Genomic DNA, 26,594 nt, shown 5'->3' on the forward strand with positions numbered 1-26,594 from the left:
CTTATCTTTAGAATACTATAGTTACAGGGAATTTGCATATTCATAACATTAAGAGTTTGGGGGTTTTGTTTGGTTTTGTTGTGTTTTTTTTTTTTTTTTAAATATTATAGGACCAGAGAATTAATTTTAATTGAGTGGGACTTTTTGAGGAATACAGTGTTTATGCATTGTGGTATGTCTCTTTCCAAAACAAGTATTTTAAATAGAGTTAATAGTCATTCATGGTTGATACTGTTGTTATTTATACACAGAATCATTTTCACTATGCTTTCCTGAAAATTGTTAGCTCCTGTGTTGTTATTTCAGGAATAAATAGGAAAACTGTTGCAATCTTTCTTTATTCAGTTTGGAATAGGTGCTGGACCACTGCATAGTGTCTGTCACCAAAAAAGGTAAAATAGGAGTGAGGGGCAGGGAATCTTGGTGCAAGTCACATTGTACAGATTTATTCACAGATATCAAGTGAGTACAAGAAGGTAATTCTAAAATAAAAGTAGATTTCAGGTGTCTTTTCATTAGCTGAATACTTGCCTTTGCTCTTGAACTGAAGGTGACCTCGTAGTTTTATGCAATATATTAATTTAGGTCATTGCCTTTAGAGTTGCCATAAAAAGCCGAAATGAAAGGGCTGATTTTTTATTATTTCATTTCTGTAACAGTGGAGATTCTATTCAAATGTGAATATGAGGACTATAAAGTAAGGAATAGTCTGATTTTAGGATGCTATGCCTCTTGTATGCTCCAGTGTGTGAAGTTCTGCATACTGTTCTGCAGGGCTTTAAGGAAGAGGCATCCTAATTTGTCTGTTCCTTCCAGCACTGGATATTCTCATAATCTAGCCATTCTCAATGCAGCATTATGGAGAAGTTGGTTGTTAGTGCAGTGTTACAGTTTAGTTTATTCTGAGACAAACTGTAATTATTTCTGTTTATTTCTAGGAATTTAGAACATGATGAATTAAAGCTCTTTTGAGTGCTTTGCGAGGTCTTTTGATCATCAGTGATTTATAAGCACTGCAAGACTGAGAGCTGAAGGAGCTCTAAGGTCATTGAAGTTTTAATTCGAAACGGATTTTTCAAGTGGAGAATCACTAAATTTTTTTTATAGGCTAAGGCTCTAGAGGATCTGAGGCGATTGGACTGTGCATGTTTTATTGCACTGGAAAATGCTCAGTAACAGCTTAAATTACTGCTCACAAATACTGGGCTTGTGTCATCTGCTATCTTTCATTTGTAGTCTCTCTACATATAGTCTTTATATGGTCTGTTTTTCATTTTTAGTCTATATATATGCATTATGTTAATAAATTGAGTTTTACCATAAGATTTTTGTAAATATACAACTAATTCTCAGAATGACTAGTTGAAGTCTTGGATATGCATCTGTCAAGCTAGCTAAGCGGGGGAATTGTTCTACAATTGAATGATAAACATAATTTTCTTTTTGCCTGCACTACTAAAATAAACTAGATTTCTCATGTTACTTTAATCAGAGAAGTAATTTGCACATAATTCAGGGGGTTTTTTTTGCGAAGTTGCGGAGTTTTTTCTGGATAATTTTTGATTATCAGGACTGATGAGACTCACACATCATAAAAAAAAAAAAAGGCAGTAAGAATTCCATGTCTGCAGAGCTTTTATAGTGAAAAGGTTTGTAATTTGTTAGTTAAAACCACCAGTCAGCTAGGTGTTTATTATGTATTCAATTTATGCAGAGTTGAACTCATTAAATGCCAGTGGATAAAGTTTGTACATCCATCTGATGGATGTAAAACTTATTTTCCCACTGATAATTGCTTTGATGTTTTGTAACTGGCTTTCTCTGTTAAGCTGTACATGCCCACCCCATCAGTTGTTTGTCAAAAATTGTGTGATATTTTGTGATAATTAACCTCTATATGTGAATGTACAATTCATTTTATGCAGAATGAATATGCTGAGTGATTTGGAGGGGAACTAATGAACTTTTCATTGAAGGAGAAAGTTCAGATTTTACTTTAGACAGACAGGCTTAATGTCTGGAACGTGTTTGTAGCTAGACAGTACAAGAAAATCCAATTTGATGCCATTTTTCTCATCTGTAAGAGGAAAACATTTGTAGACAGACAGTCTAAACAGCAGCACAAGAAGGTAGTTCATGAATTGAAGCCTCTTTTCCTGTAATTAGCTGCCTATTTTAGCAGGTGATACTATGTTTAAAAAGGTATTCAGGATTACCTGCTGCTAGTACACTGCCCAAAAATTCTGACAAAAATCTGCTAAATGATATATCTACTAAATCTGATCCCATATTTCAGTAACAGAAAATATTTTGAATGCCAAACTGGACTAAGGAAGAATAAGAATCGAGAGAGATCTCTATTCTGCATCCTTGCTGTGTAGCTATGAGATATTCCTGTTTCACAGGTGTGAAACTGAAGCAGAAAGATGAAGACACTGATTTTACTTAGAGCAGTGCCCAGCTTTAAGAATATAAGCACCTACAAAGGCCTTCAGGTTTATATGCTTAGGTACCCAGTGAGTCTGGGTAATTAAAGCATGAGTCAAAACTCCTGGCTGATTTCAAGAGATTGTAGCAAGCCACAAATGAATTTCCACAGTAGGAGGAACTCTGTAGTACAAACTATTGGTCTGATGTCCAACTTCAGTAAGTGGATATGTCTGCCTTCTAACTGTGACCAAAACTCACAACTACAGAATTTTCTGTCCCATGTGATAAGAATCCAGCAGCTGCTGCCTCTGTTTTGCGCATCATGCAAGATGAATTCACTGCGAGCTGAGCTCTGCAGGTGTTTAGTTTATGCATTTGGGTTGAAGTGACTGCTAAATTACTTTTTGAAAGGCAAAATAAGAAGTTATTTTTAAAAATAGCACAGATTGTGCCAAATAAAAAATAAGATTGTACCTGACAAGTGGCATCTCTAAAAACTGCCCTCTGGGTTTTTTTTCGATCAGATACCTGTCATCAACTGTTCGTCATTAAAAGTGGAATTGGTATTGTTTGCCTGAAAACCAGTTTTAAAAACCCAGCATTTCTAGATTCTATATTTTGGATTCTTGAAAGGCTACAATATTGCAGCATTGTTACATATCTCTACATTTAAAACAATTGCACTCTAAGAAAACATTCATAGTTCATTACAAGTTATTTTCTTTTAGTTGGATATAAGAATAACATAGAATCATGCTGGATCTAGTATACTAATTGCCTTAGGGGTATTTGTCTGTAGGAAGTAAAGTCAAAAAGACTGGCTAAGTAGATCTTTAATTTCTTGTAGTTCATCTTAATTACATTAAATTAAATGTTTTATTTGGTTTACTTTTGTTTTGTAAAATTTACCTTACGGTTGTTTTCTGGATCATGCTTTCTTTTGTTTAAAATGTCTACCTGAAACACAGAACTTAATTTATTATATTTTTTAAGAAGAAAAAACATTTTGCTTATAATAAGAAGAGAACCATGAGAAATAAGGCATTCAGACATTGATGTGGAGAAAAGTAGGTGTATTTCTGGCCATCTACTAATGTTTTCTGATAATATTGATCTTCAGGATTAGATTGGCTGTAATGAAATTATAAGCTGCACTCAAAATAAATTGAGTAGACTGGTGTGTCATACCAGCAGTTCAAAAAAAATAGCCTGGCACTTCTTAGAAGCTCTAAGTAGTATGTTTGGTGATGTTGAGGGAAGGTAATGCTTGTAAAACAGAACCTGAGGACCTCCTTGAAAATGTTGAAAATTGAAATCCCCCATTCCCTTTGTGTCTTGGAGCTTTCAGTATAAGGAATGAACATTGTGGCAACATTAATACCAGTGCAGTTTGAATCTCTTGAACTATAGGTCAAATTCAACAATATAAAGGATAAATGTAGAGTTGTTAGCAGAAATTGTGTTGCAGTTTTAAAGGGGTTTGCTATATTAAAAATCCTACAGTATAAGGAAGTTACAGACATGATAGACAGCTCAAAGAAAATAGGGATTTTTTTAATAATTGCTATTTTGAAAAAAGAAATCTGGAAAGAAGAACTATTTGTCTTATGTGATCCTCCTATGCTGATTCTTTCTTTCTTTCACATTCAAAGGAAGTCAACAAAATTTTTATTCCTGAAATCAGTTTTCAGAGATTTATGTAACACCACTTGACTGCATCCACGACTTGATTGATTTAGGTTACCTCACTTTTCTTCCTGATTAAGTGATCATATTCTGCCATCTAAGTAGAAAATCGGGAATGAAGTATTTTTTGTGAAGTGCAGTTTGGCAGAGACAATGTATCTTCTGGAAACCTCTCTGTCTGCTGTTGTTGCAGTAACATTTAATATTGCAAATATTATGTTATGTGTGCTTGCAATCTTTTATGAACAACAGAATATTTATACCAAACTATTTATGTTTAATGCCCTTATGAAATAGTGTTTGGCAATAATTCAGCTTTACCTGTATCAACAGTTACAACAACATTTTGTAGTAGCACTTATTTATTTACCTGTAATTGAACTAAGATGTGTAGCATTGCAATTTTTTCCATCTTTTTGCAAACTTGATTCAGGAGAGTGACGTGTTTTGGTTGAATTCTTGAGCTGTGCTTGTGTGACATTTTCTCTTTGTGAGAACTATGCTCTGCCTGAGTATTGGGTTTGCCATTCTTCCACAATTCTGATCTCCAGGATCCGAAACAGTTCTGTCCTGAAACAGTTAACTAGCATTAAAGATATTTGAAAACTATGTATTAACAGATTGAAGTGCTCTGAGATTATTTATAAAATGTAGAACATCACCCACAATGTGTCTGTTACAGATGGAAAAAATGAATGTATTGACAAGTGTGTAGTCCATTGAATAAGTTTATTGACCTGAAATCCTACTCTAGATTGCCAGAAATTAAAAATCTGTCTCCGGTGTTGGATGTGAATTATCTTAAATTCCTTGTTGCTGATGTATCAGAATAAAATAATTTAATTTGCTTTCTGAGAATGTGACTGTGAAATTTGTTCCTTACACGTTAGCCAGGCAGCATGGTGCAGTTTTAACTCGTGTATTTGGTAGGGATAAATACATGGCTCATTCTCATTTCCTTTAGATTGAATGTGCTAAAGGAACTTGCTGTGTGTGATCAGATTTCGGGAACGCCAGTGCTGGGTTTGCAGACTGCTTCCAGACTCTTAAGTGTACAGTTTTTTTCGCATCTTGAAAATACTATGCATGTTTAGACTCTCTTTTTTATTGAGTCGTAAGAAATAGCATGGAATAAAGCGACCTTCTCCGTACTTAGAGCAGTACCTACACAGCTTGGATTTTCAAAGGAAGTTGAATGGCTGTATTTGAGAACATGTTTTTATTCTCGTAGTAGCTTATAAAAGTACTGGCATCCAACAGAGTTTTTCACATGTTCACTGAAGGAAGAACATGCTCTTATTCTAAAATACCAAGGAAAGACAATGATGCTTCTAACTTTACTCTCTTCATCTGTTGTGGCTCCAAATGTGTTGACCACATCCCATAGATCAAATGTTTCATACTAGTAGGATATGTGTTGCCTGCCTAATCAGCCTCTGCAATGTTTCTCATTTTGTAAAAGTTAACTGATGTAGTAGCAAGCCAAGATTTAGCCTTTCATATGAACGTGAATCATTGTAGTATCTTCACACTTTACTGTTCTTCCAAGCAGTACAAATGCCATACTCTTTTAATAATGAATAGAGGGCAAATTAAATTTTGGAAACTGCCACCATTGTTTCAGTCAGGTGCATGGTCACAAATTGCTCTATTCTGACAAATAGAGTTGGGAAATCATGATGTAGTATATAGTGACTTTCTTGTGTTATAGCCTTATGTATTATTTTATAACAGGATATAATTAGTAAACATACACAGCAATTACGGTAATATGACTTGTGTTAATGATACAGATAATGTAGTGGCTGAGAGCAAGAGGTAAAATAATTCAATGTAGTAGACAGCATTTTTTCATCATGAATTTTGTTTTGGGGGCATAGAATACAAATTAGATAGAATTTAATTGCTAAATCTCGTTAAGTGTAAGATTAGTTTTAATATGGCTTAAATGAAATCTAACTTTAATATAGTTGAGAAGCAATTTAAAGAAACTACTAGTTACTGAGGTTATGGTTTCAAGTTTTTAATCACATCTTATTAAAGTTCTTTAATACCACACCTCCTAAGGATGCCTCCTTAAATTGAAATGCTGATGTGAAGGCAAGATATTTATTTTACTGATGCTGCATTATGAAATTTAAATTGTAACTGCTAATTTTTAAGTACTGTATATGTGTGTTTAAAGATGTACAATGTCTTTTTTAAACATAGAGCAAGAAATACACAGAGAAAAATGTTGTAAGTAATAAGTGTTTTATCCCATCTACCTTTTGACAGGAGAATTAGATGACAGAGAACAGGCAAAGCTGGAAGTAAAAGTATGGGATCCAGATAGCCCCCTTACTGACCGTCAGATTGACCAGTTTTTAGTTGTAGCACGGTAAGATTAATAATCCTCTAATAAAAAAAAATCCTTTTCCTTTTCCTACTGACTATTTATTCCCCTATATCGTGTTAATCAACTTGTTGCCATTTTGTGAGCCCTTCTCTTTCTCACAGTTAACTAAAAGAGAAAATTAGACCATAATATTTTGCGTATTTATTGAAGCTATCAATACAGAAGAAAGAAAAAGAGAGTCAGTTTTGGAATAATGCTGCACTGCCTGTATTTCAGGTCATAGTAGAATTTGATACTAGAAATGCAGGCATCACTCTGTTTTTCCCTCAAAGTAAATGAAACAGAATTTCAGTGCTAATATTTTGGTCTTGTATTATAGTACTTGGAATTTGGTAGTGTAGTATAAAGTTAAGAGTAGAAAGAAAGAAAATACTAGCAAATGAAATGGATACAGAACTTTCCCAGTCTGCATATAAGCTGAATAATATGCAGTGCAATTATTTTGGATGAATATTGAAGTAAAAGTTTTGATGTAATGCATTTCATCAGTGAAAAAATTCTGGTCAGTTCAATTTTATAAATTAACATATGGTTATGCAGATATATGAAAGGAACATCAAAGCCCTTGGAATTAATAACTACCTTTAAAAATAATTTCTCTACTTTAAAAAAAAATAACCAAAAAACCAAAACAAACTTTCAAAACTGTAGGCTTCTTGCTGAAGGACAACTCTGCACTTAGGAGTTACAATATATTTCGCCTGTCCTGTAATTCTTACTTACAAATATAGTACAAACATACTCTACTTATGATGGCAGAGACCTGTTAATCACTGCTAATGCAGGGAGTTTATCCTTAGTTACTCCATCTCCTGCGTTTTCTGTCATCTGGTTGCAGAGCATAGTCTCAAATCTTCTTAGGCAAATAATCCTTTTACATAGTTTCCAGTTTCTGTTCTTTATTCTTTCTTCCTTTTGAACAAAGCATTTCAGGAAGGAAATAAAGGGAAGCTGCTTTGTATTTTCCTGCTTATGTGTATGGTGAAATGGGTTGCCAGTTCCTTGTTTTACGGTTTGGATGCTAATCCTCCTGGGTTTCTTCTTTCTTTGTAGTACTGTATCCTTTCTATACAGTAGTAAAACTTGCCTGCCTCTTGAATTTCCAAGCAAGACAGAGGATTATAGGCATGAACATACATCTGTTCGGAAGATCACAATGCTGGTAAATGCTCCATAGAATAGAACCCAGGAAACAGAACTACTTCTTTCACCAGCAGTATAATACCTGGATACGTATATGGGCAGATCTTTGTGGGATGCCTTAAAAGTACGATTTCTGTGAAGATTACATGTGTTTTTGAAGAGCTCACTCGTTACCTTCACGTCCTCCCACTGCCCATTTTGCAGCCGCTCCGGGGAGCTGAAGTAATATACTGTGAAGCTGAAGATGTTCTCAGAGGGGCGTACCAGTAAGCAGTGTGCTGGGAAAAGGCAGAGAATAAATGATAGAGAACAAATGAAATTGTTAGAGAAAAAAAATCTTCTCTCTTTTTCCTAATATTTAAGACATCCTTTGGCTTCTATTTGTATTGTCCACATGAAAGAACATTTTTATTTGACCTAAGACATGTAGCTTTTCCGATTTTATAAGATTTGTTTATTGTCTCAGGAAGAGAGACCTTTTTTTTTTTTTAGGTTTAGAGGCTTGGTCCGTCTGGGCCATTCACTAGCTTTGGTGTCCAATAACCTGCTTGATTTCAAGATAGAAGTATATGCCTTTCATATCCAGAAATCAGAGGTAGCAGTGTCAGAAAAGTCTATGGAGATTTTGAAAGAAGTCTAAGAGTACTTGAGCAGAAAGATTTTTAAGCTTGAGGTCCCTGAGCAGTTTTGTGGGACTATGGATTTACAGATCTGGAAAGTTCCTTATTGTTACTACTGAAGCATAGTTTGGGCAAAGGCGTCTTGTTTGAATTAGCAAAAGCATCAGTTAAGAAAAGCTTGGGGCATCAGACTAGTATATTCTGGTTTTGAGTTGGTTTTGGGTAATGCACTATCATTTATACTCTGCTAGTGAGGATCCCAACACCATTTTCTACTCCATTTAAATAAGATACAGCTTCATCAACAAATTTTTGTTCTGTCATATATATTGGCAACAGTTCATCTGTGTCTACTAGCTTCAAAGAATAGGACGCTGAGAAGCTGCAACAACAGCTTATTTGTGTCCATGTTGGCAAATTGTACAATACAGAGAAGTGGATTTGTGGAATTGAAATGATTAGTGCTGAGGACCTAGCACCCACATTTCGAGCTGCTTTATTTTTAGTTTAACTCTAATCCGATTCTGTGGACTGAATGTCTATGAGTGTGTGAAGCTACTGTTTAACTTAACAGAAATCCAGTTTGTATGCTACAGTATACCTTTTGGTGTTGGTTAAAGCGCAGTAGATAAAGACAGTTGCTTTGAAACTACGTTCCCAATTTGAACTAAAACGTGGATATAGATGCACTCTGTTTTCTCCAGTTATCAGTCTCCGTCATTCCTGGTATACAAGTAATACTTTATTTCCTAGTGAGATCTTATGTTCTCTTTCTGTTTCAAGTTGCATAGTATTGCGAAATAAAAAATTTCATGTTGTATGTATAGCATAATAGACTTGCTTGGTTTTTTTTTAAAGTAGTTAAGGTGTAAAAAATGATCCTGACTAGACTTGAGCGTGGTAGAAATTGTGGCTTCAGTCTGGACAGATGCTGAGAGCCATAGACCTGACCCTTTTTTATTTTTCGTTTTCTATCTGCTCATTTGGTCTGTAATTCATTACATTGTAAGTTTTTGGTACATTCTGATTCGGCTTATGTACTTTATGATGCAGTGAAACAACTTAGTTCTTTTATTCTTAGGTTATCAACATCGTCTTCTGGAAGGAATTACATCTCTGAATCAAGCTATTTTCCAGACACTGTTGGTTCCAGCTTATTTCCTAAAACAGAATCTTTTAGGCTAATTAAAATGGCCTTAAAGCATTGCATTGCATGGCCTAAGAATTTTGTTCTTTGGTTACTTTGATATTAAAATGGATTTGCGTACCTCTGGCTAACATAACATATTTCTCTTCATTTGAATGCCAGCTTATTTTTTGATGTAAGATCGTGGAAGAATGGAAAACTATGTGTTAGTATAGTAAGAATGAATTAGAGCTTGATCTCTTCCTGTGTTGTCTCTACTTTTCCATTTTCTCCATTTTCTCCAAGACAATGATTATATTAATTTTCTCTTGGTTACTGTTGATTTAGTTATAAGCACTCCTAGTATATGGAGGTTTACTTGTTACATCAATTTATCTTACAGTGTGCTACTATATTTCTTCTTGACCAAATTAATTTGAAAACAACTAATTCAGACTGGGGAGATTAATTCCTTTTGCATCTTTTTTTGATGAATTCTGATGTATTGCATTATAATAAGAGACTTCTGCAGCAGTGTTTTCATGGTGCTGCTTTTTAGGGGCTGTATGTCCTGTATGACTGTGAAATTGCAGTACAGATGATCACTTAAATCATATCCTGTGAAATAAACTACTTGTATTTATCAGGTTCTGTTTCTTTTGAATAATAAAGATTTCACATATGTTCCATTTCTATTCCTTCAGTAACGAAATTGAAGATTAGTTGTGGTGCATAGGGGATGTTGTGTGGAATGCCACTCCTACCCTAACTTTAAGAGGTTTTCAGTGAAAGAATAGTGGCAGGTGACTTTTCATGTCTATCATGTCATCTCCCTTTGTGCTCTAAAGGTCTGAAGCAGTAATAATGAAGCATAGCGCTGTATAGACAGTTGTCTAGAAATGCAAGGAAAATATGTCTTATGGAATGGCATCATTTTACTGTGAATGTGTTCTTTATGTCTGATTTTGTATGTCTGATTTTGATCCAGTAGGAAAAATCTCAGAGGTATTTTTCAGCTTTAATTAATATTGTGCTGGTGGTGTGCGTCTCCACTGCAGAAGTGTAGGGTTTTTTCCTTCTTTCCAAGATTCTAAGTATCATGAGACTCCCTTAAGGAGCAATCAGATATTAATTGGCTGTTTGTAAGATGCTGTTACTGATAGCAGTCCAAGAGGTCATCTTTAGGACTATTTACAGCTCACAGTGAAGGGCAACAATGAAGTAATAATACAGAAAACAAAAAGCTCTTCTAATATGTAGGAAACCACCAAAGACCCACTTAATTCTTTTCCTCAGAAATGTTAACTTTGAAGCATAGGTCTTATTCATTAGTTTGCATGAGGAAAATTGTGAACTTGCAGATTCATATACGCGTAGAGGTGGTTCACTTTAGAAAGATTTTTCCAGAGTATACCCAGTACTCCTCTAGTATGATTGAAGCAGAGAAACAATGTATAGAAGTAAGCAATTTTGAAATAAACATCCTCAGATTAGAAAGGACCTCTCTCTCTCAGGTATGTTTTTTGAGAATACAAGGTAGAGGAAAATAGAGAGTTACTGGCCTGGATCCAGAACTTTCCAGACACTCTCTAGTGTTTGCTGCTTCATAATTTCATTGGCTACCACTAATACTGATCTTATGCAAAAATTTGAACAGTTACTTCCTTTAGTGTCTAGACTAGAGTTATAAGAAATGCAGAACAATGTATTTTATGTGTTCCATACCTAATCTGCTGTTTTGCCCAAATGTAGGGCACATGGGCACAACAAAATTTTGATGAGCTACTTCATCCGTAGAGAGTTCACTGTCGGTTTTTTGGGGGACATAGATATTGTTGAGTTTTGCAGAATATGTGGACTTATTCCACAGTCTTACATCCTGGCACCAGATATCTTGATTCATTTTATGTTTGTACAGTTGTCAGCTGCAATCTCTGTTACAAGTCCTCAAGAGAACATTCTTGGCTCTGGACTTACAAATAATTAAAACAAGGAAAACCTAATTAATTCATTCTAGCTCTTAAAGCTTTTATACCTGCTTGCTGATGATAACTTGTGCAAAGAGTGATCTTTATGCCGATACCACCAGTTGTTTATCATTTGGGTCCATCTCTCTGCCACCTGTGTAATTCACTGTCTGTATGGCTTTTGGCTTTAGCTATTTTTGGGAGGTGTGGGAAGTGTTGGTTTCTCTTTGAAGTCTCACTACTTTAATTACTTGTTTAATAACTAATTTGTAAGTAGCTTGCTGAGCACACTTTTTTTTGGTGACATAAGTTTATTGTTATTGAATTAAAGCTTCAGTTAAATCTTTACAGTTATTCTTTGCATCCTACCAACTTAATGGAATGCTTACATTAAAGAATCTGCCTCAAAGAAAAAATGAATAGTTAGGGTCTGACTGTTCAGCCTAAATTTGCTTAATACTGACTTTTATTTTAGTAGCAGGTAGGTGAAGACAATGTGTGTTCTGTAATTAGATATTGGCTATTTATTTTTATTTTATTGTGATTTTTTATTCATTTATATCGATGTTCGTCATATTTCTATTTTAAATGGAACCCCCCCGAAGTTATCTTATTATGGTTTCTAAAATTAATGTTGAATTTGATTATAATCTAGATTATGCAAAGCACTGTATATCATTTTTGAGTTTTGAGACTAGTTACTATTCAGCAGCCAAATGCTCAAGAATTCCTACACATATTTGACTTGTCTGGAAGATTCACTATTTTTGAAACATACCCAGGGAAAAGTGAACTCGAAGTTACGTTGTTTACAAGCTAGAGCCAAAACATACACACCTCTGTCCCGCCCAGCCCCAGAATGGCATGCTTCCTGCATTTTATGGTGGTTCTTATTTATTTTGCATTCATATACCCCACACTCCCACGCAGCATTTCTCTAATAGTTGTGATCTTCTCTTGCTCAGTACAGCACTGAACTGTAACAACTAGTGCATCAGTTCTTACTTCTTTATCACTTAGTTGAAAAAAACATTTTTTGTTTTATATTGTTTATTAACTTTGACTTTACATACTGGGCAACATAATTCACATATGCCTGGTCTATGAAGTCAGCCTAAAAACTTGGAAGGAAGCTTGATGTGCTGAAGAGTTACTTGTGAGGATGTACTCTCCATAATTTTCATAGCATACTGTGATTTTATTTCAAAAATACGGTTAAAAGAAAATAGTGCTAATTATGCAAAGAAAGATAAGAAGCTAGTAGGTAGCAGCAGAAGGGAAATACAGTCACGCCGCATGCTGCTTTACTGGTTCAAACAGTAGCGACAGAAGGATCACAGGAAAGACTGTTTAGCTACAACCCTTATCAATGCCAACACTTTTAAATGGATTGACTGACTATCAGGAAATATATTCACAAAAGAGCTTTGTTCTTGGAATTAATTGTGGACAAATACTGCTTTATGTACTGCCAAACTTTTTTAAAAAGAAAATACAATGTGTATGTGTTCTTGTCACATATTTGCCAAAGACAGAGCAAAGGTTGTAAAGCAATATTTGAATATAACTTACTCCTTCCATAGCATTTAGCAATTTAAACACTTAATATCTGGAGTGTGCCAATTGCTGCTGTGGAACCTGAACTGTCCTATAAGTTTTTGGCAGTGAGTACTGAAACATGCATTCAGTATTAAACGTTTTGACATTCTATAAAATATTGCAGTAACAGATGTTATTACCAGTTTCTCCATGATTAATGATACACTTTAGTGAGTTAAAATCTTGGTGCACATTGCATTATTTTGTTATGCATTGTTAAGTCTTGGGTTCGTAGTACACAGTAACATGACACTTCCAGTGTGTTGATCTTTGTCCATGATATTCCTCATTGGTGTAATTCTACACTTATAACTTGTGTGAAGTGTAATTGCTGAACGAGGCTCCAAGTCGTTAGTCTAGATGCTTGCACTGTGTTAAAAATGTTATGTGAGTAATTGGATCTTTGAAGTTAGGAGTACTTAGGTCGTAACTGCAACAAGCAGTTGTTTTCTGATATCATAATGACACGCTGCACCTCAAGGGATATTGTTCAAATGAGAGTGCTGGAGCTCCTTCCAGTCTTTGAATTAATAGTCTTTCTCATGTGTCTCTGCATCCTTGCTAGTTTCCTCTATGATATGCTGATGCCAATCAAATCCTCTTATGCATTTTTCCCTTCGCTGTCTATGCTATATCATAGATGTGCTTCCAAGAAAAAATTGCAGTTCAGGAAGGTCACTATCACAGTAATTCTCCATCTCTATTCCTTATCTTGTTGCTCTGGTAAGTCTAATAAATGCCTCGCACAATACATCAACAGAGGTGCAGCAAAAAGGCAAAAGTGGAGAAAAATGTGTCCAGTTCAATAATGCCAAATACTTTTATTAATTGGGCAGAGAGATCGATGCATTTTGTTATGACATAAGACCCATGACAAAAATACGATTTTGGAGGTACCTAATGCTAACTTAATATGCTTTATTTCCCTTACTAATAGAAGTAGTGGACTTGCATTTCTGAATTGAATAAAATGTTATTTTCCTCATGGGAACACGGTGAACACTGTTTTAATTTTATTGTAATTTGTTCAACAGTGTTTTGACTTTCTAATTTTGAAAATAGTAATCGTGGTTGTAATATCCAAACTCAATAAGCTCTTTGACTTCATAATGAATAAAAAATTACTACATTGGAATTTTCTTGGGTGTCTTTTATTTCTGTGCTGTTGTTCTTATATGTAAGTTGTTACTTTTGGGGAAGAAGGTTAGAATTCTTCTCAATGCTTGGTGATCTATCAGTCAATTTGTCCTTTGTTAGCAAAGATCTGAAATCTTAAGGCTAACATTATGTGACTTTTATTTTAAAAAGAATCCTTTTATAGATAAGTCATAGAGTCTGATAATAGAAAGGTTAAATCTTTCTGTGTGTTTACTGTCTACTGTTTCTCTGTCATAGTGCGGTTGGCACGTTTGCTCGAGCTTTGGACTGCAGTAGTTCTGTCAGGCAACCTAGTTTACACATGAGTGCAGCTGCTGCTTCCCGAGACATCACACTGGTAGGTGGTCTGCAAATTGCTTGACTTCAGCTGTAATCCATTTAAATATAATATCTTTGTATGTGATAATTTGCATAGCAGGGTGAATAATAAATATTGTATAGGGATTCACCCAGTACAATTGATCAATAGTGTGATTTAAAGTATGTGGTAATAAAGGTGATTGAAAATTATTTAGATAATGTTTTGTACTTGTTAATATGTGTATGTCAGTAAGTTTTCTGAAGTGTAAGCAATCAGATTCATAAACAACTTTTTGAAGAAGGTTTTATTTAGGATATCCTTTGGATGTTTCGTTGGTTTGTTGAAGCGCTGTGATATAAGCACCTGCTTCTTTTAGAGAAAGTTAAATGTATCAATTACAGACCAAAGTTTTGTCTATGTATATTCATATTAGCTGGGATGACAAGATGTGCTATAGTAATAAAAGCATGCCAGGAAAACTGTAAGAACAAAATCTTAACTGTTTTGTACAGTCAGGTTTGACGTAGATTTCCAAAGACATCAGCAGTTGTTGTTTATTATTTTAAGTATTTTTGTACAGAATTGTGAACACTAGTTAGGGCTGAAGTAGATCTGCTATTCATCAGATACATGAGTATTTGAACTCGAGGACACTCAATGAAACTGACAGATCAATTTAAAATAGTTAAGGTACTGCCTTATACAGTGGCAAGATAGTCCTTGGAATTTAGTTACAAAATTTATGGGAATGGACAATATCAGCAGGTTAAAAAAGGGCTTAGAAAAATTATGGACCATGTGTCCATTAGTGGGTCCTGAGGAGAACAGGGAGACACATGCTGTCTAGCATTTCTAATTCCCAGGATCTGTAGATGCTGGTGAATGAAATGGGAATTGACCTCAGACTTATTTGTGTACTTTCTCTAAGTAACATCTCATGGTGCTGCTGTCAAAAGCTACATATGCTTGGCTAGGTGGATGACTGGTCTGATTCAGTAGGGCAGTTCTTAACATTCCAGATAAAATATAGTCATTAGTATTATCAGAAAAATATTTATTTTCTTATATTTTACAGTGTACTCAAAGGCTATTAAACAAGAAACTGATTTAGTCTGGACAACAGTAGCGTAGTAAAGGCTGTGGCAAAATATAATGTTTTCAGTAATGCTAAATATCAGTTTTCTGTTTCACACTTGCTGATACGGCCTTACCAATGAAATCTGTTCACATTAAATGCTTTTTTTCCATCAAAGTAGTTCTTTAGTTTAACACTTTCCATTTTATGAAGATGTCATTGGAAGGATTTCTCATAAATCCCACATGCTGCACATCCTTCTTATGCTGTTCACTGATTAATAGAATCGAATAATCCTTGTTACAGTTTCTTGTTTGAAAGTACATGTGCAGTGCTGCTAATAAAGGGTTACATTTAGTGTTTGAGTGCCATATGAATGTTTCTTTGTTGCAAATGATCCATTAAGTTCCATTACACTTAATGAAAGGCATATCTTATAATGAGGCACCAGAGGAGGCACCCCAGGTTTAATTATTGTGTGTCTGTTCTCGTTTTCCTACCCCTCAGCTTTTTAAAAACCTTCTGTTTGCTCTTTGTCAATGTACTTCCTTCTAAGTTAAGAAAAGACTTGTCATTATAGTAGTTATCCTTTCAGACATTCCCATGTTAATTGGGAGCATATTTCGAGCAGCAGTTAAAGTTAGTACAGATGTTTGCAGGACTCGCAGTGTATCTTACTTATGCTTTGGAAGGGATATAGGTGCATAACACCAAGAAGATTGAACCGTCTGTACTCTTAATGCAAGACAAGTAACCCTTGCATCTGAAGTGCTATTAATGGTATTTCTGTACACTGCACATGTGGCTTTACAGTATTCCTAATTAGTTGTTCCAATTACAGATGACTATAAACTGACTGATAATAAAAGAAGTACAATAAAGGTATAGGTTATAAACATGAGTAAATTTACAGTGGATGTGTGCTTTAGGGAGGTCTTGCAGCTTAACAGCAAGTGAAAGGCTACTTTCAGGCTTTCTTATTTTGAAATCATGGGGAAGGTAATGAGACAAGACAGGAGACTACTAGTGCTTTTAGAAAAGCCTACTGGAAGATACGAAGCAAAGTGTTTACCTTCTTAGATTATAGTAAATGGTCTTTTCTTACAGCATTAAAGACGAGACCAACAACCAACTGAAAGTTGCATTTCTGCCCTTCTCGGAGGCATTTTTTTATTTTATAATGAAAATTCATCTATGAGAAGAGAAGGAAACTGGGAAGACTTCCTGTTTCAGATTCCTGAATGTTGCATACTGCATATACCGATAATGAGAGCCATTAAAACAGAGCAGGTTGATGGAGTTACTTGTTTTTGCAATGGGCTTGTTTAGTAGAGCCTGTGCTACTTTACTGCAAGTACTTAAATCTTGGTTTGGATGTCTCTTCAAAATTAAAAATATGAGCAGGTTTTTCCTTTGCATTTTGAACAATACCTTTTTCATTACTTTTATTAGACTTCCATATGAGTGGCTCCCAAGATAAACATCGTTAAAATATTATTGCATAATAGAATCCATACTCCATTTCCAGTTGGAGTACTTTGTTGTAGGCAGTTCAGTCTAGGTGATTTAAGTGACTACTGAAATTGCAGCTGGCTTGGGAACTGTGTGTTATGGCTTTTTTTGCAGTGTGTCCCATTGTTCCTTTTCTTCCCAGCTCCAGAAGCTTTTTTTATAGATGGAAAAATGAACATAAGGCAAGAGCACGATCCTGATTTCTTCACTTCTGTTGTCATTTTTAAGAAAGTTGGTATCGGTGAATAGATCCCGATTTAGCAGCTGCTTGGAAAATGTCCAGTACGTACTGCTTTTCCACAAGTGCTGCAATTTAAACAAAGATTTAACTTTGGTAACACATATACTGTAAGAGTTCAATGTTTAGGCCTGATTTACTCATTGGCTTAGGGATTTTACGTTCTCTAAGATTATGGATTTTAGACATTGTGCTATGTATTTCCATATTAAAATGCTTCTATACATACTAGAGGGCTTCTGAAGGCTGATGACCTAAAAGACACTGTAATGCAACAGTAATATTACTTCCTACAAACAAAACAGTGTAAGAATCTTGTGCTTGATAGCTTAGAGAGAGAGATACATTAAAATCTGGAGGAAGACTTTAGCCATTCAAAGGACATGGCAAAAGATGGACAGTGCTCATTATTTGTAGCGCATTTGTATGCAGAAGCTCAACTGGAATTGCTTTGTAAGTGTTCTACTGACAAACAATGGAAGTGTGTTCCTTCCTTGAAAGGTTTTGGGTGCCCCCTCTGATAAGATGAGTTTAGGGCTATGTGAGAGATGCTACAGTTACAGCTCATTTCTGTGGTGGGACAGACATGTTACTCAGTCACAGAAATTATCGTGCTTTATACCTTCTTGAGGACAAGAACTGAAGATTGTGGTGTTGGGCTTTTGGGAGCTAAGTCAGAAAAGTGGCTTCAACGTTGCTCATTTTCACTGTGGGTGGATTTGTGATATAGCTGCTTACTTTGTATATTCCCCATCATCGGTTAGTGATGTGAGTGATTCTCTATTACATCTGAAGTAAAATGGTATAACTTGTTCATTTTCTGTTTTCCTCTTTTATAAAGGAAAGTGCAATTAATAAAGAAACCTTATTTGCCCATCTCTGGCAATAGAGTTTAGCAAGGGACAAAAATCTTGCTTGTTTTCAGTACAATGATAATGAAAATTATAAACTTCTTCCTTCCCCAGCAATAAGAATATTGAACACATAGATGTCTGGGCAGCTGTTCAGCTGCTATTTAGAACTTTGGTTAATTGAAAATGGCTTCTCCATCAATGTATGCCACTGCCTCTGTCAGGGTGATTTCTACCAACTAAAGATTCGCTATCAATGTTTGCTTGCAATTTGGAACTAATAAACTAATGTCATTTTGAGTAAACATTTTTTTAAGGCATTTCCTTTCCCAGATAAAGTAATAATTTATTTTCCTTATGCTCCACAGGAGAAAGCCTATGATATCAAGATTGATTCTAAATTTGGCCTTAGTGGAGGCTTCTTGTATGGCTTATAGAAAAAAAGACACTGAATTTGTATTAAATGAAATGGACTGCTGGCTGTTTAAACAATTTTTTTTTCGTTCTTCTCCTTGCTAGTTTCATGCAATGAATACGCTGCATAAACACAACTATGATTTGAGCAGTGCCGTTGGTGTTCTGGTGCCACTTGGAGGGCCTGTCTTGTGCAGAGATGAAATGGAAGAGTGGTCAGCATCAGAGGCTAGTTTATTTGAAGAGGCATTGGAAAAGTATGGCAAGGACTTCAGTGATATTCGACAAGACTTTGTAAGTACAAAAGCAGGACAGTTTTCTGTAACTCTTGTTTTCACATGGGTGAGCATAACTGCTTTCTCTAGGTTTGGAAGATTAGCTAGAGGAGAAATCTGTGTAGCTGATGTATGTAATTAACATATATACACGTTTTGTCTGGTTGAAAGTCAGTATTTTTTCTTGTTCAGTTCCATTCTTTGGAAAGATGATGACAGAAGATAATCTGTTTAATACCAGGTAGAACCTGTCTTGCGGATATGTTTTGATAAGGGTTTTTACAAGGATTTTAGAAGCATCTGAAAAAGTTCCAGAAGCTCTTCAGAACTTTTCCACAATTTCCCGTGAAATTCATTAGCAGCCACATGGCTGACTCCCCTGAGTGTTTTTTGGAAAAGATGAGGTTTATTTCTATGGTTAGCAGAGAGAAATTTATGTTCAGATAGCTTTTAAAGTGCACTACAGGGAGTTATTTTGACATATTGGGTGTTTTGGCACTTCTGAAAAGTAAAGGAAATGTTTTCCAATATGTTCTAACTACACTGCTTTTGGTACTGAAATATCAGACTGTAGGGCAGCAAAGCTTTAATTTGCTGAATTCTAATGCAGAGTAATGAAATTAAATTGATTCTAACATTAATTGCTGGAATTACTAGTAATTTGTCTGCAGATTTTTTTGCACCTTTCTTTCTCTTTCAAGGAAAAAGACTCCCTCTGTTGTTCTAAATTAAAGTTGGGCTTTGTAAAAAGATTAGAATTTGAGCCAAAGGAATTCCTTTATTTAAGACTGAAGTCAATTGATACATTCTCACAACAATCTCATTCTGCTTGACTCTGAGAGCTCAGAGTTTTTTTTCTTTGCAGAAGATAGAATGTGGTTCGATGGGAAGAGACTTTGCACTGAATGAAGCTGTCTTTCCTTCACTTTCATAGTTCTGAAATGAAACAGATAATTGAATGAAGGTGGGAAGGGAAGGCTATTGTTTTGTTCTGAAGAACTGACATTTTAACAGGTGTATTATATCTGCGTGCTTAATTTTGAGATTCTTTGGGGAGAAAATGTTCAATGTATTCATCACATAAGGTTGAAAATTGCATCATGGATCAAATAGTTCTCTTAAGTTCAAGAAAATAGTATTAGAAAATAATATTTTATATAGTTCTAGTAGCTGTATCTTCTAACTAAATGTTTCCTAGTACTTGGTATTTGGGTTTTCAGAATGCCTGTAGCGTATGATACAAATTTTGTTGGCTGTTTTCAAGTTGAGTCTTACACAATTTGTGACCAAGTATACCTAAGCCTTGTCTCTGGTATTTATGTAGTATTTTTCTTTTCTGTATAATTTCTGTATTATGTAACACGTAAGTCTGTTGATAAACAGACAGTATGGTGATACAGTGGAGTAATGTTTTGCAGGGATCAATTACGTTTGTAGTGTTCAAACACTAGATATTTGAGTTAGTCCACTAGAAGCTGTTTAAAATGCTCTTGTTCTATCTCGGATAGACTTCTGATACCTTCCCTTTTTTTTCTGATTCTTCCTTCCCAAAATGCAGATATTTTCCCTTGCCCTCCTCCCAAAGTGAAAGCCATGCACAGATTTAGAATTAGGGTTGTGTAGTCTGCTGAGGGCACATTAATGATGAGTCGGAGGGCAGCAGAAATGGATGTAGGGCAGAAAATATTATAGTCTCATTAACTTAGAACAGGGATTTTGTCTACCTTTATTTTTTTACCTTTGGAGAATTATGCAAACATTGATCAAAGATGATCTGTTTTATGTATATCCACTTATGTGGTACTGGTAACTTAGTGCAAACAGTCTTGATGTAATTCTATATAATTTGGTATCTTTCAATTACATTAATCATTGTCTAATCTTGGGATAGCTTAATTTCTCTAGAGTAAAATGTGTTCTTGCTTGCTATGTAGCATTCTAAACGTATAGGGATTTGTAGTTTTAAATAATCATCTAAGGTAATTATTCAAGATTTAGATCATGGATATATGAGAAATTTTTGCAAGTTGTGGTAGGTATAAATGTGTAGCACTTAAGCAGTAATTTTCCATAAGAATGCATTTGTTTTTTTTCACCTGCCTCTTCAGTGGCTAGTCATTGAAAAGTAAGTACTCTTATATGAATTGTAAGAGCATGGACAAAGACGCTAATGCACTGGTACTGTACGTGCGAGTTGTTTGAGTGTCCACATAGGATCCAATGATAAAATTAAATTCTGTGGTGCCTGAGATTAAAACTCAATCCTAAGTAGTCCTGCAGTGGTGTCACACTACAGGCAAGACTGTCGTGTTGTGTGGCAGAAAGTGGAAGGGTTATGTATTACTTGCTTGAGTCATTATATCCCAGAGCAGTTGCCTTTTCTGAATCAGCCCAGATTTGCAAGGCATGGCAGCTGCAAGCGCAGCCCTTAGATAGTTTACTAAAGGGCAGGTTCATTTACTTCTTCAGCAATTAGTAAGAACTGACACTATTTGACGTTTAATGTGCAGCTTAAGCATTACGCTATAAACATTAAATATTAGTAATTATTAAGACAATTATTATCAATTAAGTGGTGTAAAATTTACATTTTGGGTTTTTTTAATAGACAGGAGAAGATCATTTGTTGTCAAATTACCTGTCTAGCTTTTCAATCAGCTGTTGACTCATCAACTGTTATAGGAGCCTTATTTGTTTATTTGTTATAGGAGCTATATTTGTTGAGGTTCTTCTGTCTTGAAGAACCTGTATGAAACCTAATCAACTTTTTAAGTTAATTGAATTTACCTGATACATTTGAATTACTTCACATCCCAGGGTAGCAGAATGGAAGAAAACTGAATATTTTATGTTCTCCAAATAAAACTGTTTTCCTGGCGTTAAGAGACAGCTGTTATGCTTTTTAATTCTTAGTTTTTCATTATCAACAGTTTTCACAGATTTGTAACTGTTACGTCTCAAATATAGCAAGAAAGCCCTTGGGAATAAGACTTGAACCACGTGTAGAAAACCAGAGCAGCTGCTTTCCAGCTTCAGAAAATTGTGGAAATGCGCCTTAAAGATAACGTGTTCCATTTTAGATACTTTACAATCCTAAGTTTTTCCTGCTGATCAGACTTGAGTGGTCCATTTTTATCCTGAAGAAACTAAAGAAACTGAATATTCCCTCTCCCTGTCTTTTTACTGCTGACACCTCTTTGCTAATTTTCTCCTATGAAGTGTTGCACAGATGGTCATTTTTACTTCTTTCATTTGGTGTTTAATAGAATTTAATAATAAAAGAGCATTATTCTGTGGCTGTTCACAGCTTCACCGGCAGTTCAGAGCGATCTCTGGGAAATTCATGTACCTCCACAGTGTTTTGTCATTTTAAGTGTGTAGGTAAGCAGAATACAGGATACTATACTTGGGTTGTTAAACAGGTTTTCAGAGTTGTGACTCAAGCCGTAAAAGGATTTTGGTTATCCAGTTCAAGCACCTTAATTATCTTTCTTTAACTGTAAATGCCTGCTGAGTGAATGAACATATTTGTGTCGCAATTATAGTTAAAACAGATTAAAGTTTTTCCAGAAAAAATGACAAACAGTCTGTAGTGGGAATGTGATAATAAGTGTTCAGGCGGGAAAATAAATATGGAGACACTAATATGTACTCGTTGCCACCCCAACTACGTGCCATTGTCAGTGTTTCATCTGGATGCCTGGAAGAATATGGACTTAGAGGCTGACAAGCAGCTCATCTGTCACCTCACACCAAACTCATGTTCTTGTCACTGGCATTTTTTCCGGCAGATTTCAGTTAAGGCATAATTTAGCTAAGAAAATAAAAGGGTTTTAGTATAATGAGTTGTGTTGCTGTTTATTGGAACATCAGCTTATGCACTTCTTACACTGCTTCTTTTTAATTAAATGCAAATAGACAGGGATTTACATACTGTGGTACACTGCTGAGAAAGAATTCACAGCTGAGTCTGGACCTGAATCCCAGCTCCTTAAAGGCAGAGGTGGGAGATGTTCCTCTAAATGTCTGCAAGCAAGCAGCATGAAAAACTAGCTGTGAGCCCCTGCATGCAGGAAGACACAGCTTTGATAAGGAGTTCCTCTGTTGTTTTAGAGCTTGATTAAAGGTTCAGGAACTTATTATTTTGGCCTAAGGCATACAGAAAGCCCTGAAGTGGAGTGAGTAAGGTTGGATATCTACGCTTCCACACCTATATTTCCTGGGATTTCTGGAAAGTGATCTTCATTTCTGGAAAGCAGAGAATACTAGCATTAATGCATGCCTCTAGAAATTACCAGGCACAAAATAGCCGCTTGTTTTCAAGATATGATACAAAATTGCATTAATTTTGTAAGAGAAGTACCAGTTTAAATTGCAGAAAGAATTGATGAAGTTAAATAGATTATTCAGTAGTAATTAAAAATGGCTGTTACATGCTTAGTTTTCTAATACATTTATGTTTCATCAATGAACATGTGCATCCCAACTAATCGTCAATTGCCTTGAGTTTGCACAGAGATTTTTGTGAAATATTAATTTTCAGTGTCACTCTTGTTGCTCAAAGTATCATTTGTTCTAGCACCCTTTTGTTCCTTGTTTAACTATCGAGAGTATGTGGAGGTTTATGCAAAACTAGTGTTATGGGACTTGAAAAACCTGTGAACTAAGTATGGTAACCACTGTATTTTTTAAAGTGATAAATTATCATGAGACTTGAACATAGTCTTGTCAAGATGATTTATTTTCGTCTTGATGTTGTTTTCCATCTGATACACTTTATAATAGAGATATTACCTTCTGTGTTTCCTGATGGAAATCTGGCTTCTGTTTTGATCATTTTGTTTAACCGTATGGCTGAAACAGAATAAATTACATTTGGGTTTGAATGTGTGATATTGTAATTCTGCATGCTTGTTAGCTATAAGGAAAGGTTGTTTATTAGTAATAGCAATGTCTATTCATTTGGTTATGGATTTTAATGTAGGTATTTAATACATTCACATTTTAGTATTTGTGTTTCAAGTATACTTGATTTTAATTTATCTTTAATAACATACAAACATTGCAATTTCTCAGAACCCCTTTAATTTGTAACCAATCTTTTTCAGCTCCCTTGGAAGTCACTGACTAGCATCATTGAGTATTATTACATGTGGAAAACCACCGACAGATATGTGCAACAGGTAATTTAGCGACTATTTCAGTATTAACCGGTCTGCTACTTTCTTAAAAAATCTGAACGTGTTAAAGCATAAAAATGTGTTTGTGTTCTTAAAAAGAAATATGATAAGAGGCCTGTGGTAATATTTTAGGCTGCAGACCAGTGGGTTTGTGCTGTTCGCGGGATGCATTATCAAATCCTCTGATGCCTACTGTGCATCACATACAAGTGCTTTTAAAGCTACTTTTGTTGTCTGCTGGTTTGTAGCAATATGATTCCTGGTTCTTACTGCGGTATGGGATAAGATGGAAACGGGCTCCAGAGCACATGCCTTAGGCTGTGAAGCTGGGCATGGGACTGAAGGAGAAGAAAAAAAAAGTGGCTGCTATGGCTGTACTCCATGATAAAACATTACTATGGCATTACCAGGATTTGAAACCAAAATTGAGAACTTCCTTCAGACAGTGGGTGTGTCTGAACACATTCTTTTGAATGAATATTCAATTGTTTTGATTTCTCTGGGGAAGAAACATGATAAGATTATATTGGGTGCTGACACTGGGATATTTTAACCAGTTTTAGGCAAAATTTTAATGTTGATGCTTTTTGAATATTGCAATCTATATATTTACTCCTTCCTTAGATATATAAAATATTTTTGAATATATAAAATATATTAAAATATATATATTAAAATATATAAAATATTTTTGAATACTCCATTTTAATTTATGTTTTAAATTTTATGATTAGTGGCAGTGTTAATTACACATTGAAAATAAATTCTATGCTGTAAGGATTATAGCTGTATTGTTAGATGGATCTTCGGAATTGTTCCAGATTTTCTTGGTGTGTGCCGAAAGGTCATTCTGGTTTATTTGAAAGCATCTCTAATCATCTTGTTAGGCTATGGAAAGTAAGGGACAAGTGTTTTACCACATAGTAGTGTCATGAATTAACGGTAGGACCTTTTATTTCTGTGGATAATACAAATAGAAAATAATATACTCTGTATAAAGGCATGTTTTTCTGGGTTTGTCACCATTAATTTCACTACTAACACTTTTTTTTTTGCACTGTTAATTTTTATTTAAAAGAAATATTGCCAGCAACAATTTGTTGTGCTCTTTGTCAGCTCTTAAGGACTGGGCAACAGATGATGTTGAAGAATCAGATAAAAAGATTTTATTGATACTGAAAGCCTTGGAGAAAGGATAAATTGAAGTGCAAATTGACTTTTGTCAACACTCTTAAGTTGCTTAGAGACTGATCTTGCTTCCTGTGAAATATTTCTGAAACACTTGCTCTGGAGTGGTTGACGAAAGACTAAAACTCCCTTTCTAAAGGTCCCTAGGGCTTTATTGTGATTATGTTACTACAATGACCAAGGTGCGTGATGGTGTCTTGAGTTTGTGTATCCTTTCACAGGATTAGGTTTTTAGCCACACGTACAAGAAAAGCACGTAGGCTTTATGGTTATCTATAACTTGAATGCTCTTATAAATGCCTGTGTTTTATTTGTAATTAAGTAAACTTTAAACATCCAAACTCAGAACATGGCAGTGCTCCACAAGGCTGAGTGCTTTAGACATATTCTTTCAGGGTCACACATACGATCGTCAATAACAAAACTGGTGTGGCCCAGATACCTCATTTCTATCAGGGTTAACATTTCTGTAATCCTTCCTAACAACAGAGCAGAACTTCATCCTGCCCTTGTTTATTTTGTTCTGGAATGGTAATAATAGTACAGTTCTCTAAAAGTGATAATTGTATGCATTTTAGGGAGAAAATAAGCATAGTAAGAAATTGGGAAATTTCATATAAATTCTTCTCTAAATATCATGCTAGAGGGGCAGGAAAGTTTGGGGAAATGGGAAGACAAAGTTTGATGTACATAGTTGAATCTTACGCATAAAATACAGTCTCAGAATTCTAAATCAGTGTAATTTAATAAGAAAATTTGCTCTTTACTCATCTTTATTCCTTTCTGTGAATTGGCTGCATTGGGTCATGCATAAGAAAGTTTTTCTTGTCATAATTGCTTCTAAGTGTACTTGCTTGGTAGCTGAATGTGGTGATTCAGTGGCAGTGGAGATAACTGCTGCCACCTTACCTTCAGAGCCCTTTCCTTTCAAGTCAAGGTGAAGGGAAATAGATCTATTAAAATTCTCAGTCTGGGCTGAACCTGTCTGGCAAAACTAATTCAGGCATTGGGTGATCATTCTTGATACTTGATATGGCACTTTTCATGACGACTACATTATATAGTGTTTGAGGAAGGCCAGGTATTCCATTGAATGAAATGTGGTTTCATTATTTGTGGTATCCTCCTTAAAAATCTGTTTCAATGCAAAAAGACATTTACTGAGACTTTGCAACAGAAAAAGGGAGAACGTATGTAAAGATAACTACTGTACTACAACAATATACTACATTTCCCTCTCATTTCCGTTGTTGAAAACAGTACTGATGTAGAGAAATGGTCATTTCTTGGGATATTTGTCAGCTTATATTAATAACAAAAATTCTTAAAAAAGAAATAACATTCCATTTCAAGGGAAGTTGATTAAAAGTAGTAGAGCCCAGGCGAAAAGCTGAGTTAATGTATCTTGACCTCCCCAGCAAGGTAGTCTGTAA

General features: G+C 35.1%; 1 protein-coding gene across 5 annotated transcripts in view; it reads left to right on the plus strand.

Moving 5' to 3' along the window:
* The window catches only part of MTA3 (metastasis associated 1 family member 3), a 139,820-nt gene that overhangs the window by 46,986 nt on the left and 66,240 nt on the right, over positions 1-26,594 (plus strand). For all 5 annotated transcript variants that reach the window (XM_054061333.1, XM_054061329.1, XM_054061330.1 and 2 more), the window contains exons 7-10: positions 6,394-6,496; positions 14,365-14,464; positions 18,624-18,812; positions 23,902-23,976. In XM_054061333.1, the coding sequence (XP_053917308.1) occupies positions 6,394-6,496; positions 14,365-14,464; positions 18,624-18,812; positions 23,902-23,976 (467 nt within the window). The remainder of the gene's footprint in view (positions 1-6,393; positions 6,497-14,364; positions 14,465-18,623; positions 18,813-23,901; positions 23,977-26,594) is intronic.

This window comes from Cuculus canorus, chromosome 3 (genome assembly GCF_017976375.1).
Source record: "Cuculus canorus isolate bCucCan1 chromosome 3, bCucCan1.pri, whole genome shotgun sequence".
NCBI classification, from domain to species: Eukaryota; Metazoa; Chordata; class Aves; order Cuculiformes; family Cuculidae; genus Cuculus; species Cuculus canorus.